Source organism: Periophthalmus magnuspinnatus, chromosome 11 (assembly GCF_009829125.3).
Source record: "Periophthalmus magnuspinnatus isolate fPerMag1 chromosome 11, fPerMag1.2.pri, whole genome shotgun sequence".
Taxonomy (NCBI): domain Eukaryota; kingdom Metazoa; phylum Chordata; class Actinopteri; order Gobiiformes; family Gobiidae; genus Periophthalmus; species Periophthalmus magnuspinnatus.
Window position 1 is genome coordinate 12020605 of NC_047136.2, and position 19001 is coordinate 12039605.

The following is a 19001-nucleotide window of genomic DNA, read 5'->3' on the forward strand; positions in this document are numbered from 1 at the left end:
TGTTAGCATGCTACTTGCTGTTAACTCTGCTCTCTGAAATTCGTCAATTTATCAATTTTTGCTCTGATCCGACAAATACACAGCTGCCAGCTGACTGTTCTCTGTGGGAAATATTTGTACTGTTGTCGTAGTATTTTCATTCCTGGCGACTCACTTTATTGCACCAAGCCAATAAAATCCAATTACAAGTTACAACTATTATTAGCTTTCCCCATGACTTACTGGCCCTAACCAGAAGACATCCAAAGCTTGAGGTCATCGTGGGTGTCCTAAAAAAAATATGGCAATGTGATACCCTTTGCACTACTCGGCCCGACCACAAATAAAATCTTTAATGAGTGATTGCCTCGGCTTCCTCCACCACATGCAAAGACGCCACATCTGAATTCACACATGATAGTTGTTATATAAACCGATATCTACAGAGCTGAAGCTAAACAGAGCACAAAAGGACCCCGGGACATACATTGTAGGGTAATCGCATTTGGCAGCTTAAATTAAACCATTACAAGCAGATGTGGCTATAAAGAGGAAGGCTCCGCGTGCAATCGATTTGTTAAGTTAATGGGAGGGTATTTATCATGTTGTGGGGACTCAGATCTGTACAAACTGACATCATGGGGACGTGCCTCACTTATGGTGTCAAAAATCAAGTCTACATGACGTAAATCCTCTATTATTCGATCAACTACATGATTTAGTTTAGGATCACTCACATGTATGGATGCCACGCATTCAAATTTTTAAATTTGTGGCATCCATAAATTTAAGTGTATGGGTACACTTACAATATTATACATTTATATTTTTAAACATTTTATAAATATGTTTTGATTATTCAATGAAAAAACACCAAATGACTAATGATTATTCACAATTATATAGACCATGACTAAACAACAGCGAAGTCCCTCATTTTATTTCATTTTTGTTATCTAAGTAAAAGAACTCCCTACATCCCTAATCAAGGAAATCTCAAGAAAGAAAATGAATGTAATGCAAGTCAATATAGTGTCCCCAAGAACCAAATGCGTGTGTGACAGGGGGGGTGTTGGGGCTTGAGAAAGTTCTTATTTTAGCCATGCTGTCATATAGACTGAATACCACAGTGAGCGGTGTGACGTGGAGCAGGGTCCAGATTTGTGAGGGGAGATTACATGATGTTTAGGGTTGCAGGCTGGGTGGATGTTGCAATTAAAGTGGCTATGCATTTTGTGTTTTTTATTTTATTTATTTATTTATTTTTTTTTGCAATTTGTAGCCTTGATATTTCTTTCATTACAGCTAAGGCAATGTGATCATTAAAACTGAACTGTGAGCTAAGATTTTGGTTTTATACTAATATACTTTTATACTTTATTGCTCAGTTTAATATTTAATGCAGCTGTCAGTTCAAACACAGGCACTTTTTTCCCACTCACTTCTCTAATTGGTTAGAGTAAGGCTCTGAGTGAGTGACAGCTGGATTTAACCAATCACATTGAAGTGGGAACTTACAGAAGAACATGTGCTTTGTTATGTACTACAGACAATAGAAAAAAGTGTACAGGGATTCTGATGAAATAAAAATGGTGATCTGAAATCTAGAAATTATGATATAAACGTTGCCATATCCTCCACCAATAAGTACAATAATTTAGGCAGAGACAATACCTCCAACCTTAGTGAATTGATACTTAGTGAATCGATACTGTGACTTTTACTGTGAAGGTAAAAATATACTTATAATTCATTCATTATCAAATTACATAAAATCTAAATATGCACTTTTTCCCATTTCCCAAGACTAATTCATGGATTTGACTGCACCAGATGGCCTAATTGGTCGAGTCTTCCAAGTCTGTCAGCCAATCAGAGAAGGGTACAGCTGATATTACTAGGCAGGAGAAAGTGAAACCGAAAGGTGTAAGAAAAAACGGTCAGGTTGCATCAAAAACATGTCTGCTTATGCTCCGACACATCCCCTGCCCAGTCCCTAAGTCACTGCACACACTTGCTCTGCTCTGATTGGTGGACATACCATTTCCATAAAAATACATTTCTCTCCTGGATGAAGAATTCTGCTGCCTGGACCTTGTGTGTTGAGGCTTTGTTGATTGAGGATTAGCATCATAATCACCTGAGCAGCTCTGAGACAATGACAATGGTTATTTAATGTTTTTCCGCATAGCACACTGTAGGGCTGAGGGGAAAAAAAGTTCACATTGTATATGTGTCCAGAAAAATTGACAAAAACACTGAAATTTAAACAGCTAAAAAAAAAAGTAGTTCACTCTGACAACTTTTTGTCCAGTTGACAGATTTGAATTTTTCTTTTACTATGGATCACACCCGAACGACTGAGGGATTACACAGACAGCTAAACAAATACATAAAACACATTTCAGAATATGTTTGCACAAATCTCAAGTATTAGTGTTAACTTTAGCGTTAACTAGAGTTAATTTATGCAGAACAAGAAGGATATATTGTCATTTGTCGAGGAAACTATGGAACTTCAAAAATGAATTTAATTTCAGTTTCAAACCCCAGTACATTCAGATCAACAACACGCAGTAAAGATCCAGTACTGACAACCGATCCAATCACCAGAGGTCACAAGTAGTGCACTCTTAGCCAGTCCCAAATCTGGTTAAAGGCAAGGTATTAATGTCAAGTCAAACAAATCACAATTAGCTGTTTTTGACAAGACTTGTGTGATAAGAAGATGGAAAAAGCATAGTGGCTAAAAGCGTGATTAATTGAATAGTAATTTCTCATAGATATAGAAGTCATTCTATATTTTATGGTACAATTTAATTTAAGTACAGAACATGATTAATACTTCCTTGTTAATATAAAAACTAGGCAGGCAAATGCAGTTAGCCCTTCAAGTTACTATCCCATCTTATTACCACCTCAAACTATTTAGATGATGTTTGAAAAAAAATGCTTTGTATATTATTTGTACCGTGAAACCTTCCAACATTGTGAGTGTGGTCTTGTTCTACTTAAGCGGATTAAAATACCACTCAACAAATCAGATTTACTGCATCTGTTTATGTCCACAAACAACTATCAAATATTCGTCTGTCTGTACCATATGTTTTCTAAGACATTCACGTGTTATGACTGCTGCTCATTCTCACACGTGCTCCTATGTTAAATATCTAAACATGTGATGTAAGATGATGTGCTAAAGTTTCAGTTTAAAATAGTAACCGCAGTGACCACCCATAGACTCCATTTGTGGAGGTGAAAGGTCACCCTGCTCCGGAGCACAGCTGTGACTGGACAGGAGCTGTACAGAAGCTGCTCCTCCAAATACAGGTTAAACTAATTCACAACAAATACCTTTCCGGGTCTGATCTTATTTCTAGGGTGGAACAATGAATTGGGTTTACAATAGGGTTGTTTAAAGTATCAAAAAACAGATACTAATCAATACTAAAACTAATGTCAAAACTAATTACTCATCGATACTGCAAAAAATCATATTAACAGGATAAAATTTAAGCTTTCTCAGAACAGATATAAGACATCATGCGAAGATCTTCATTGTGCTATCGTAATCGATATCGAATATTGAGTAAATTCCTTATTATTGGAACTGAGTTTGAAATTTTAGAATTGGGACAACACTAGTTTGCAATATTTGAGGCATAAATGACAGATACTAGTGTTTTGTCTCTATACAGTATGAAAATGGTCTATGGCCATGCTTCAGTAGACATCTCTTTTTTTCCATTTTCTTTTTGGACAGACAATCTGTTAGTGAAATATACCTGTCTGTTTCAGATACTGAGTCAGGGTCTTGGTGAAAAAAAAACAAGGTAGCATTAGAGCCATTGTGCATATGACTCCAAGCGAGCCTCCACATGCTTGAAAAACTTAAACACTAAATTATATGTTTACTTATAAAGATGCACTATGAAACATTTATGGCAGTAGTTGTCAGGATATAACACACAAATTAGATTCACAATATTGATCTCGATATGATCCCTCTACGTGTTCATCTTAGGTTACAATTGCCTCCAAGTTGTTGCTGCCTATAGGACATACTTACAACTTTACATATATGAAGACCCCTGCACAGAGAAGGTCACAGAGAGCAGTGACATGCTTTTTCCATGACACTGTAAACATAAGGCTGAGCACGCCTGGCCTTCAAGAGCTCCATTACTCAAACGCAACATCACCATAACATGCTCACAATCCCGTTTAGTACAGACCTCTTCCTCTGACTGTGTCTAGAGCCAAAACACAACACCTAAACATAAAGGTAATATAGAGATAAGTGTTGTCAAGATACTAAAATTTAAAATTCAATTTCATTACTACGTAATAGACTAGGCATGGGATCATATACGATAATATTACTAATCGCAATATTAATCATGGTATCGTGGTATTTTTTAATAATTGTGATCATCGCACACAATTATGATCACCTTTACAGCACCAGACTGCCTCATGTTTCCAGTTTCAATACAATGTTTAGATGTTAGTTCTAGTGTTCGCCCATAAGGGGGCGCTCTATCGTAGCAATAAAACTTGTTAGCTTCGGTGCCTATTCTGAATTGGGGATGATTCTTCATCATCGTCAGTCACCGTCATGGCAAGTGGGCAGTGGATCTGGATCCTGATGACATTTCCTCCACTCAAGAAGATGAAGTCTGATGTGTGGAATTATTATAGCTTTGAACAACAAGACCAACAAGGCGATGAGCCACCAATCTGCAGAGCGCGTCGAAAAAAAGTTGCAGCTCCAAGAGCAAACATGCACATTTGCAAGACAACCATCCTGCATTGTTTGACAAACTTGAGTCAAAAATATCCATCATAAGTAATATACCATGTGAAATAATAATAATAATAATAATAATAATAATAATAATAATAATAATAATAATAATAATAATAATAATAATAATAATAATAATAATAATAATAATAATAATGGTACGTGTTTGTGTCGACTTTGCTATCGCTGCGTTAGCACTAGTTGAATAGCATTTTGCACTGCTGATTGCACAGCTTGCTAGAAGCGGCGCATAGTTTTAAAACAACCATAAATTAATCTGAATACCTATAATTTACTGTCTTTCAGTGTAAATATCTCATGTCACAACATGAAAGCTACAGCTTATATTAAAGTGCAGTTTATATATGTACAAAAAGTATTTTATTTTCAAATTTAGCTGGTGTGGCCTATATTCAGGTGCGCTCAATAGTCTGAAATAGTCACCCTCAATATTACAAACTTAACTGATGTTTCAGTGACTTTTTAAAAAACTGCAAACCTTGGTTTAATAATTATCGTGATAATATCGTTAATCGCAATTATTTTGGTCAAAATAATGAGTATCTAGTTTCGACACTAGTTTTAGTATTGATTAGTATCTAATTTTTGATACTTTTGAAAACCCTAAAAGAGATTAGAGCTTACTCTGTTTTATTTATGCACAATGATACTAATGATACTTGATTTCTCACACGCACAACATAATCTACATCATTCAAGCCTATAATTAGGAAGTAAAGCACAACTCCCAAATATGGTTTGTGAAAATAGAATTTTTGCGTTTATTTGCTACATCAGATAAACTATATCCCTACCATTATTACAAAAATATTGCATTACTGATACTGCAATAATGAAAAGGATATTCAACAGTAGTGACAATTAAGTCTGTAATGTGACTTAAAATCATGACTTAAACAATGCTTAATCAAGGCTAAAATAGGGTTGGGCAATTAAACTTTGAGTAATTTGTGTTTTCAATAATCAAGATTTTGAAAAATTGCAAAACTGTAAAAAAGATGGACTATTATGACACAAGTCCAGCCCTACACAAAAATACTATTACAATAATAAAATAAAGTGAAATGAAATGTTGAAATGGTGTATTCATGTCCAATAAAGATACTATTACTATTACTACGTATGTATCCTCAGATGCCCTCTAAAGTGTTAGTCGACACAAACACACAAACTCCCCATCGAGTGCTAAACCTGCATTAGGCATGTCTCCACAGACTGGCATTGCTCTGGCGCTTACACAGATTAGCTTTAAGATGGTGAACTCTTACATGTTTTGTTTGTTTGTGGATTAGAGGTTCACGTCAAGTATACCTGGAGATTACTGCTCATTTAACAGAAATGTGTATGTGTATTTAATTGAACATGTCCCAATATTGTATTTACATCTTATGTAACATGTTTCACCCAAGTTAAATAATCGCTTTAATAGCAACAAAATAGTGCAGCTACTGTTCCCAAAGCTAACCTACATTTGATGGGTCAGAAGATTAGCATGTTCTATGCTGGAAAACAAAAACATGTGTTAAACACTTAATAACTGCAGTTTAATATTGATAGTAATATTGCTTTTCTATATTTTGTTTTGTTGAAGCAATTTCTCTTGGGGGATAAAGAAAGCTCATTCTGATATTTTTCTCTATTATAAACAGTAGGGCTGCAAAATGTCAAAAGTCCTGACTAGTTGACTACTAAAATCATCATTATAAACCGCTTTGTCAATCAATAGTTTAAAGTCGTCCTCTTGTCTACTCTATATAGATGCAACTAGTTCTGTTCCAAAAATAAAACAATAAATTGCATGGGCTCCTTAGATCATGTTCATACAGTGCAGAAGTGCTGACAGATTAAAAGGTTGAAAGGGAAAATGCATAAAGATATCTATTATTAATTTATTATTTTTGGATATGATCTGTAGATTGAGCTCAACAGGCACCGTCCTTCTGTTACGCAACTTTCAACACAAATGCTAACAACAAATGATTTCTGACATTTATCACAATGGAAAAGCTTAATGGTAAATCCATTCTTTCATAATCCAATTGCACACTGACAGAGACACATGTTTTGGTTGAATTCTGCTTTTTAACCAGTGTCACTGAATCAACACCATTTGGTATTTTACTTTCCATTTTCCATTTTAACCTCTGACGTGTCCTTTCTTTCTTCTCTCTCCCCCATGTCCCGTTCCTTTAAGCAGCCATAACTGGAACCCCTGCTCCCCTCTCATTGCCGAATGAATTACCAAATGAATTTAAAAATCCAAATTTGTGGCAATGAATTACTCTATTCTCAATCTCAGTTCTCTATCTCACTATTTTCACTGAGGTCTGACAACAAGACCACCTGCCCCGCTCATGACACTAGCTGCTATTCCCATACAGAGCTGAAGAACACTGAAGGGCATCCAAAAGCTATAACAAAACATTGACTGAGCCGAGCGGTCTGGTCCCATTCAAGTGACAGTCTTCGCATGAACAAAAGCGCACGTACCGTGAGGGCATGCTCCCCCTCCGAATCCTCCATTTATCTTCAAACATCCACAGAGCAGAGAGGAAGAAGCAGCGATGGTTGTTATGGCTTACAGCAGGCAGGGTAAGTGGTAGAGGGGAGCTAGCTCGGTTAGCGCTGCACTTGTCTGTTCCTTCTTCCTGTATGCATCGCTTTATAGACAGAGGAAGACAAGCACACGAAGCACCCCGCTCTCCCACCAGCCCAGCCAATCCCACCGTGCCACCATGAATATTTTATCTTCCAGCCAAGAGCTTTAAAAAACACACACACGCACTAACATTTGGAGGGCATACAAGAGCTCACCCGCAGAGGCATTCAGGTCAGACAGCAAATGACCCCCCATACGGATAAGAGCGGGCATAGTGCGGCACCATTATGTTACCAATCCATTAAAAATCCATATAAAATCCAACCAAGTATATTACATACAACTGTGGAACAAATACAAGGTCAGGATATGATAACAATATGTGTTGATTCACAAGTCACAATATGATATTTGGCAAGATTTCAAAAAGCACTGCAACAAGTTACAGTAATCAAATAAGAGGCCTGTTACGATGACTTAATACTCTTGTTCTAATACAAGATTTGAGCTGTAGCAGGTTGAATAAGTGACTATTGGTCCATTTAGTGATAATGTCCATTTAAAAATGGTTTACTGAGATTATCAGAGATTATGAGCATTATTGTTATTGAGTCAGATGGATAGAGTAGTTTTGATATTATCGTTTATCGCAATAACTCTTGGGTGCAGCATACCATGCATCAAACTTTGATTTTATAACAGGCTTATCAATTAATCATAAATAATATATTTTAATAGTCAGCTAATTTAGTACTTGAATGAATTGTTAACTGGTCTATTGACATGCTCCAAAGCATGTCATGCGAGAGAAGATGTTTTACGACACAGCTGTTTGTAAATAAATGGATGCAGATATCTGGACTTTATATAACTTCACAAAGCGTGACTACACCACTCTCTTATATTTTTGTGGTATAAAGGGCTTGGGGGGAGTTTGTAGTACATTTAAATTACATAATTTGGGGAGAATAATCAAATTCTGTCCTACATATCCACCCAGAAATATCGGCAGAGCTTATCGGCCATCGGTTGCTCTGGATTCTAAACAATCGGTACTGGCATCGGCCATAAAAAAAAAAAAAACATATTGGTCGATCTCTGTACTCAGCCAGGATATACTCAAGCAGCTTCACACAAAATTAGTAAAAATCTCATATTCAAGTTCTAAACAACAAAAAAATTAAGCGGAAGAATACTTGCTACATAAATCAATTAGCAAAATAGACAATTATATATTATATTAAACTATATTATTATTATAGCCCTAATGACAAAAGATGCTACACAATACTGAACAATACAAACATCTGCCATTCAACTTCAATGATGTTAGATAATTTGACAACTTGCAACATCAGATATGAACCCAAAGGACACAGAATGTCCTTGAATGACTACAGTCACAGCACCACTTACATTTCATCTACTGTGAATGAGTCTAGTCAAGTGCAATATATTACATGCTCTATATTACAGAGGTACCGTAAATTTCGGATTATAAGCCGCTACTTTTTTTCCATGCTTTGAACCCTGCGGCTTTTACAGCAGTGCGGCTTATATATGGAATTTTACTGGATAACGGCCCCTGGGGGGCGCTCTCTAGCTGTAAACGTAAAAGTGAGACAGACGTGGGGAAAGATTCTGCTCTGAAGAATTCACTAGTTTTGATTTTGAACGATCATTTTGCGCATCATGAAATGGATATGATGCAGTTTTTAAGATAAAGAAGCAGAAAGGAAACAGAGCAGGGGTCGGCCTTTAACACGCAAAGAGCCATTTGGACCCACTTTCCACGTAAAATAAAACACTGGGAGCCGCAAATACTTTTTGACATCTAAAATGAAGATAACACTGTATAATAACAATAATGTAACGGAATAATGTAGGTTTTACTTTCACGGACAAGCCTTCTACACGTGGCAGATAAATATGGCAAAAACAACTTAAGTGCATTAAAAAAATACAACTCACCAAACCGCTGCATCAGAGGGAGCCCTGCGCTGATTATGTGATTATGTCTACTCTACTCCGCAGTTTCTTTAAAAAAACAACAACAAAAAAACTCGTAGCGTATCGTTTAATCCCAGGTGCTTATTCTCCATGTGCCAAAGCAGTTTTGAAGGTTTCATTGCCTCATTTGCTTTTCCCGTATGTTACGCCTAGCGGACTCTGTGCGTATGTCACCTGTAGTGACAAACCCAGATTTTAAGTAGGCATTGTCTGTTAAATTTATCTTTCTTTTTCTTGGAGGTCGTAGTCTCCTCTTCTGGCTCCTCAGTTGTCCTTTTCCCCTTTGTTAAAAAGCTCTCCAAAGACTTTTGTTTTGGCTCATTTTCACTCGCTTGTGGCTCTACTTTTGTGCGTCGTGTCTGATGTGTTATACGTGATACGTCACCGCGGAGACAAGAGCAGATAATAAACTTGCTACTACATCAAATAGATTTCTGTGGCGATTTCCAGCAGGATTTTCATGATACATCTACGGACGAGCTTATTAGTGTGTCATTAGGGACGGGCCAAAGTTGCTCCTGACCCCTGTGCGCACAACGTCTGAAAATCAGGGCTCTTTACGCAGGACTGAGCTGTGTCTGTGTCAGTTCCCAAGCCACACAGAGCCGCAGTATAAGGCTGAAAGAGGCGCATACGGCTCCGGAGCCGCGAGTTGCCGACCCCTGAAATAGAGCCACTGCACGTAAGCTCGACATCAATGAATCCAACTTGGTCAATGTAAAAAGACGACAAAAGTTTTCAGAGGAAATAAAAGCAGATTTTCCGTGTTGGTGCAGCTTTATTTTCTAAACCTGCAGATGTGTTCATCCCGTGTTGATGTCGTGTTGGTGCCAATTTTCAGGCACAGTTTAAAAAAAGCGTGTCGGTGCACCGTCTTTCTGTGTAAATATCTCATGTTACAATATGAAAACCTGCGGCTTACATTCAGGTGCGGCTTATATATGTACAAAATTGATTTTCTCTTCAAATTTAGCTGGTGCGGCTTATATCAAGGTGCGCTCTGTAGTCCGAAATTTACGGTATATGTCTATTATTGCACGGCAGACGCTGCAGTGCAGCGTCTGCAGTGAGGCGGTCGCTGTATCGGTCCGTTGTGGTGAAGAAGGAGCTGAGCCGGAAGGTGAAGCTCTCGATTTACCGGTCAATCTACGTTCCTACCCTCACCTATGGTCATGAGCTCTGGGTAATGACCGAAAGGACAAGATCGCGGATACAAGCGGCTGAAATGGGTTTCCTCCGCAGAGTGGCTGGGCGCACCCTTAGGGATAAGGTGAGGAGCTCAGTCACACGGGAGGAGCTCAGAGTAGAGCTGCTGCTCCTATACGTCGAGAGGAGCCAGCTGAGGTGGCTCAGGCATCTGCTCAGGATGCCTCCTGGAAGCCTCCCTAGGGAGGTGTTCTGGGCATGTCCCACCGGGAGGAGGCCTCGAGGAAGACCCAGGACACGCTGCAGGGACTATGTCTCTCGGCTGGTCTGGGAACGCCTTGGGGTCCCACCGGAGGACGTGTCTGGGGTGAGGGAAGTCTGGGAGTCCCTGCTTAGACTGCTGCCCCCGCGACCCGGCCCCGGATAAGGGGAAGAAAATGGATGGATGGATGTCTATTGTTATATCCCAAGTCCAAATACCTCATTCTGTTTAGACTTGTTTCTTTTAAGCTTCAATTCTTTCTCTGCCGCCTGTACAAACATGTGAATAACACAGTATTTGATCACATATAGCAGATTCTGTAAACCTCTCCCGCCAGCCCAGCCAATAAACTGTATTGCAGGTGTATTGTGTGATGAATCCACATGGAGGAGTAGACAGGGACAAATGTCAGGCTAATTCATTATAACATAAATGGCCTTCTAACAATGACCCTCTCATAGACTCAAGGTCAAATACGTCTGTCACCGAGATGTAATTTACTCAACAATTACGGAGCAGGCGCGGATGAATGAACACAGCAGATCTAGCCTTCACACTGATGTAGGCGCACGTCGCTGTGGTTCTGTGAGGGATACTCTCCAGAAATAGGACAGAGATTAGCAGAAATGATGGGAGTTAATTTTTGAGATGTAAAATATGCAGGACCTTTCATAAAAATGATGACATCTAGAAAGTTATGAAGAACTGTCATATGCAGAGGTCTTTTAAGGCAGACGAAAAGTCTTCACTTGTCACCTGTCACTCTTCTAGTTGGTGCCATAGACTGTATACATAAATGGACATAGCTAACCTGAAAACCGCCATGTTCCAAATATGAAGTGAGCATGGGAAGTGCACATGGGCTCACCTCCGTCTCCATCGACTCAGGCTCTTTCTGTAACTGCTTCTGGCAGATTCATCATTTTGATCTTAAAATGTTCATATTAACCCCTCTACATGATACTGGGGTATTTATTTTGCTATTTTGTCCTGAATTGAAGATAGGAACATTAATAACAGACCAACGAGATGTCCTCTTTTGCCAAGGTCGCTCCTGCTACAACAGGTTTGATTGACAGCGTAAGCACCCTCCCTGCTAAACCAGCGGTGCAGATGGGAAGTGGCATTACCTTCAACCAACTTGCTTCTAACTGGCTCTTTGGTTGCTATGATACCCTAATACAGGATTCCAAATATGAAAATCAGCTCTGAATTCCCCTCTATAACTGCTGCCTCGATGAGCTTCATTTGACTGGAGCCAAACACTATGGGTGATGTCATATTCCTTTACTCCACTTTATACAGTCTGTGGCTGGTGCAGATAACATGGTGACTACTGTCAAAATTACTCTTGGTGTTGTGGCCAATATCAATCTCAATATTTTAAACTCATTGGAAAGACCGACAAATTTGTCTAATGTATAGACGTTTCTCAGTAAGCCAGGTTTGGGGATGTCCTATGTGAACAATATACAAATATATTACAGTATGTTCTGTCTCCCACGAGACGGTGTCATTTCTTACTCTCAGACATAATGTTACAGTTTGGCCAAGGCCACATTTCGCACTTCTTCACAATAGCTTCTTTGATACAGAACGAGTGACACCCACCCTGAGATGATTAAAAACACTGATGTAATCGCAAATTGTCAGACTCTGCATTTGATGTTACATGGACTTTGCATCTGATTCTGCTGTACGCTGCCTTTAACCCGACTGTAAATTAAAAATCTACAGAATGATTCCCGAGCCTCTGCGCCTGTTCTTCTGACAACAGAACAGAAACCGACACCTAACAGTGTTCTATAAAAGCCAATAATATAATCATATTTAATACAGAGGGGGAGGACAGCAAAAATTACTATAATTAAAATGCTAATTTCTCAAAAAAAATACAGCAACTTCTTTAGCTTCATCGCTTTTCTATTTACCAGAAAATAGAAAAAAGACTGTAGCACATTTCCCCTTGCAACAGGCAGATAAATTATTTGTATCTCTTAAGAAGAGCCAAGTGGAAGTACTACAAGAACTGTTCTTGCACAAGAGACCTTTTACTAAAAAACATAAATACAGATGACGCTCGATTAGGAGCAGGCAGACTGCATCCAATTATACTTTAATATTACAATGTAGGCAGGTCACGATAACTCATTTTGAACCATAATATATTGTTCCAGAGAGATGCTGTGATAAACGATAACATTAAAACTACTTTATGTAACTCATACAATAACAATAAAGTAAGACAATTTCAGTAAAGCATTTTAAATAGACAGTGTCATTAGGCCAAAGGTCAAAGGCCTGAGCTGCAATACATAAATATTATAATTCACCAATAATTAGCCATATAAGTCACTTATTCAACTCGACACCTCAAATATTATTGTATTAAAATACTCACAATCCTCACACTTTTTGTAAAGAAATTGTACAACGATAAATATTATTCCAGCTAACATGTATTGAACGATAAGTCGATATAATAATTAAAGTGACTACATATATAGTAAAACAAAGCATGTGACAGCTCTTACTCAGCACTAGGTTTATAGTACAGCCAAACAACAAGCACCCCAACACATCATCAGTAACATCATTCATCACTGTGACTCATGGCTAATTGGCCGTGCATTAAGGAGATGGGATTTCCCTGTAAAAGGATGCCAGCTTCAATCCTCTTTTCACACACAGTTGATAGGCGCATTGTACTTAGCCCTGTCACAATAAGAAATTTTGAAGAGTGATCATAGACTGTCTACATAAATGGACATAGCTAACACTCCAGCTGCAGGGCTCCATATACTCTGGCTCCAATTCACTTTACATTGAAAAATTGTCACCCCTCTCTCTGTAACTGCTGCAGTGAGCCTCATCATTTTGGTCTTAAAATGTTCATATTAAGCCGCTCTACGTGATCCTCATATTTTTGTTTCACTGTTTTATCAGTAAATCAAGATATGAACACTGATATGACAAATCAGGAGCTTTCTTTCCCCCAGGTCACTCCTGCTAGCGTTAGGGTGGGAAGGGGCATTACCTTCAACAGCCTTGCTCTGGATTGGCTTTTTGGGTGCTATGGTACTCACGGTCGGAGTTCCAAATCTGAAACTCGGCTCCAAATGCACCCATATAACTGCCAGCCTCGCTTCATTTGACTGGAGCCGAATGCTATGGTTACAGTCTATGAGTGCGATATATATATATATATATATATATGAAGTAAATATAGACGATAAACTATAATATTGAAACTAATTTATGCCAACCACAAAATCTATTCTAAATGTACAATATTGTTAAAAAAAAATCAGGCGCTGCTATAAACAAATAACAAAACATGGTGGTACTTAGTTTGCCTCTCTAAGGAGTCATAGAAGTTAGGGTTATTGTTAGTAAGGTTAGTAAGTTCAGCATTTCACAGCTTAAATCTTATCGTAATGTTAAAAAAAATCCCAACAATCTCCCAGTAGTGCAAAGAAAATGTGCACATGATAAATATTGACCCGAACCAAAATATTGTTCCAGCTTTCATATATTGAACAATAACGCAATATAGAAATTATCATAACAGGCCTAATTGTACTATATAACTCTTGTATACTCTTGGGTTCATTCAGTTTTCTGTAACATGACACAACTCCATCACTAATCCCACTGTTTCCTATAGTGCCAACAACAAAGTATTTGAACCTTAAGCCAATAAATCACGACATGTGACAGAAGTGCAGAAGACAACCCCAGTCTTCTGAAGGTTTGTGACTCAATGAAATGAACTGCACTCCTCCACAGTTGCTCCTCACGGATGGCTGGGTAAATATAGCTACTTCCTATTCAGACCTCATTCAATTGAGACGCCAAAAATAAAACCAGGAAGCACATGCGCTTAGTGGACTAGTGTGATAAAAACAATTATTATAGTCACTTGGTTTAGGCCTGTCATGATACTGACAATATCGACTTATCGTTCAGTACATGACAGATGGAACAATCATTTTTGAGAGTCAATATTTATCGTGAGGACTTTTCTCTTTATACTAATTGGACATTTTGGGTTATTTTTCTATATTATCGTATAATTTAAACTGTAGAAGGTTGGATTATGAACTTTTATGACTCATTACAGATACGAAACTACTTAACTGTCATATTTTGTAACAATATTGTGCATTTAGAATGCTTTTTAGAGGATAATTCTGCTTTATGTTTTGGTTTCAATATTATCATTTATCATTTATATTTACTTCAGCAATATAAGTAAATAATTTATATTTACTTCAGCAAAATGTGTTATCATGACAGGCCTAATTAGTACAATTAGGACATAAATGTTTCCTTGGCCTGTCATGATAATTACTATATTGACTAGATGGAACAATATTTTTTGGGGTCAATATTTATTGTGGGTACCTTCTCATTGCAGTAGTGGGATATTTTTGGATACTTTTTTGTAATATGATAAGATCTGAGCTGTGCATTTGACTAGTTATTTCAGCTCATTTTTTTTATAGCTATATTGTACATTTACAACTTCAACTGCATTTAGAATACTTTTTAGAGGATAATTCTGCTTTATGGTTTGGTGTCAATATTATCGTTTATCGTCTATATTTACTTATAATATATCGCACTTCCAAATTTACCATTCGTTGCTTTTCTTAACCACTAAGTATCCTTTCGGACTGCTGACAAGTTTCACTTTAAACTTGTCATTTCTGCTTTAGGACACATTTACAAAATCTCAGACAGCTAAACATTTATGAAACTTGTAGGGTTGTCACAAAAAGAAAAATACTAAACAATGCAAAAACTAGTACTGAAACTATATAGTCATTTAAAAGAAAGACTCAAGAATTGGACTTTCCTCAACAGTTTTAGAATGATTTTACAGTAATGTATATCAGAACTAAAAAGATAACTAAAAAGATGCGGTCCCTGATTTTCACCAGATAAAGAGGAAGTAGGTATTTAAATCTGTCCAACTTATTACAGGTCACACAAAAACTTTAGTATATTGATAATACCTAAGTAGATGCATTCCTTTTTTGGCGCACATGGCTTTAGAACAGGTTTTTTTCATATGGCGAAGTGAAACTGAGGTTGACCGCCCGAGCACAGCCAATCAAAGAGTTGCTTTCGGTACTTTATTTCCGGGTTGATGAGAATTAAAAATACTACAGACAGCGTGTACAAAATACAAGCTACTCGTTAATCAAAAAAAAAAAAAAAAAAAAAAAAAAAACCCTAAACAAAACATTGGTGTAGACTCAGAGTATAGTAGTTGAACATTTTCGCATCGCCCAGCCCTACTTATTAATGAAAACAGATGTGGGTGTATTGGCTCTACTGTCACTCTTCCGCCAACAATCTATGTACTTTATGAAATACTTCAGACTGTCACTGAACAGACACTCAAAAGAAGCATAAAGAACATTTTATCCCCACATGTCTAGAAACATCTGAACCACCCTCTGTTGTGTGGCCCTATTAGCATATAGCTGTGTGCAATTATCATAATAGTATGGCCGAACACAACAGACCCCTGATGAGAAAGCAGGCTCATTTTGACTAATTACCCATTCAAAGTAATGCTGTATCGAGTGAGTAAGCTTCATGAAACCCTTGCTGGCCGTGGCCTTAAATGCAGAGCCAATAATAGTGCATGTCCCACAGTGGAGTCTTTGAACAGAGAGAGTAGGATGCACAAAGGCTCTCATTGCACCATAATGGACACCACATCTATCATAAAAAAACAGAATGTGAAAGAGAGGACGCCATGTCTGACAAACATGATGCATACATATGGTGGTCTGGAGAAAGATGCTAGTTAGTCTTTCATTATAATAAGTTATGTAGTACTCAGGAGTAGGTTATGAAGCTATTACTAATGGATTTATAACAAAGCCAACACAATAATGCCACTAATGCAGTCTAGATATACAACCACAAATGAAACAATAGCTTTTAAATGTTGATTCATTGAGTCAATTTAAATCCCTGTGTTCTGGTTTATCAACATTATTTCTTACAAATGCAAAGTACATGTGTTAAGCAGTGGATGACCAAGCAAATAAAATGGTGACTGGGTAAAACTCGCTAATCACTAAAGGTTAAAAAGCCTTTATGGATAGTAAATTATCATTTAGCTCAAGCTGCTCTGATGCAAACAGAAATACAACACAAACCAAAAGTCTAGAGTTCCCATAACTTCACTGAGATGTTGCTGCTTTGCCTAAAATGTTTCACAGCATGGCCCGCCTTGTTTATCTGTCTCCATGGAGACAAACGGGGGATGTCACCCAGCCAAGTTACAGGTCAGATCTGTGAAGACTGGAAAGGTCACCCCACTCACAGAGCAATAAAACATATTTAATAGAACTTTAAGATACATTAGAAGTTTAAAGTCATACTGTGAAACATTGGTGGTCTGAATATTGTCATCAGGAAAGTTATCAATAATCATTTTTTTCCCCAATATTGCTCGTCGTCACAAACAAAGTTAATGTAACAATGTGTAATTTTGAGGAAGTAAACCTGCAGAGATGAGACAAGTCCAGACTCCAGACCTTTAGGGACGTCACATGATTGTGTTACTCTGGATGGTTCCAGTTTCACACTCACTGCACTGACCTGTGCGGCCCGGGACAGTCATAGGGGTCATGTTTCATGGTACTCAGCCTATGGTTTGTATGTAGCCTACACCATCACGTAGTAAGTCTTATGCTACCAGCTGCACTATGACAAACGTGTTCATTCAATGTGGTTTATCATTTTGACTTGTTTCCCTGAGATGACAACATTAACTAACCCTTTGACTGTTAAGTTACACCCAACTGACAGGATATGACTCTAAACCACAACTCTGCTCAAAGAAAGCATTGCCGGTAAAATAGCCTATTTATATGGAAACTAGCCAACTACTCTAATATGCCTCTCAAGAACTTTATTTTTTACATTTTCTCAAGCTTTCATGGTTAAATTAGAAACATTCCCAGACTTGGAAATGCCACACAAGAGAGTTGGTCTATTCTCGGTCTATTTACATTTAAATGTGGCCTTATATGTGCGCCCTAGATGTACCAGCCTGGATTATTCATTGACAACTTGGGGTTTTAGAGGAAAAATAAGTGCAGCTTCATTGGGGGGGACGTGTTGTAAAGCGTTAATAAGAGGGAGCCCTGTAAAGCTACTTAGTGAACCAGAAGTTAGTATATTGCCAAGATGTTTACGCGTCTGAACCATTGTCTGAATATAATCATTTTCGCTGTGCCAAGTGCATGCATCACTCGTGGCCAGCTAGTGTATTAGCCTGTTATACCTGAAAAATAGTGACAATGGGCATCTGGGCTGTTGTAACGGCAAGGAAACGCACAGCTAACCAGGATACACATGTTTTCTCACGCTTTAGGAGTTGTAAAAACCGCACAAAAGTCGTAATTTACACTCATGCCACGTGTCAAAAGTGGAAAGCCGGCTAACAATAGCTTTGCAGCCGGATGGTGCCTCCCCGTCGACCCTGGCTCCTAAAAGCATCCCTAATAGGACTTGTCATAACGCGTGGCGAGGATGGAAAATGACCAACTGAAACACAAAACACACAAGCGGCTCGTGTAGCGCAGTTTCCGTGCACTTACTGTTCTCAAAAGGGGCCTCATTTGCTCCAGGGGTTCGTCCATTTCACCTGCCGGGGGTCCTCTAACCCGCCGCTAGCTCTGTTTTGCCGGGTTTGGCTCAATAGACCGGGCTGGCTGTGGGGAACTATGAGGACTCTCTGTGCTTTCCCTAACGACGCAGGGGAAGCCACGCCTCTTTTATTACTGAGGGGGATTTTTCAACCAATCAGCGCGCGAAGCCGGCGTTTTCAGCCAATAGGATCGCTCTACGTCACGTCCAGGCTGGGGGGCTGTTTCCTTGTCCCTCACGGTCCCGAGCGGGCTTTTTTGTGTTGGGAATTCTTCAAACCTACATAACCCAGACTTGACCTTTACTCAGGTTGTAAAATGCGATGGAGAAGACAAAAAACATTTAGTGCTTGAGTAATTTTACCAAACGGATCAGAAATATCGGCCAGTTATTCCGCAGTGAGGAAGTCGAGGCATCACTCAATACGCAACATAAACTCTAGGCTATAATATCACAGCATGTCAATAATATTTCACTTCATCTAAGCTTGATTGCAT

The 19001-nt window shown here is 38.3% G+C and overlaps 1 protein-coding gene across 1 annotated transcript in view; it reads right to left on the reverse strand.

Moving 5' to 3' along the window:
• Positions 1 to 18599, reverse strand: part of LOC117378213 (sodium bicarbonate cotransporter 3-like) — a 47080-nt gene extending 28481 nt beyond the window's left edge. Inside the window, 1 exon segment of the mRNA XM_055225286.1 lies at positions 18456 to 18599. Coding sequence (XP_055081261.1) covers positions 18456 to 18497 — 42 coding nt within the window. The 5' untranslated portion in view covers positions 18498 to 18599.
• Positions 18600 to 19001: the final 402 nt, after the last annotated feature.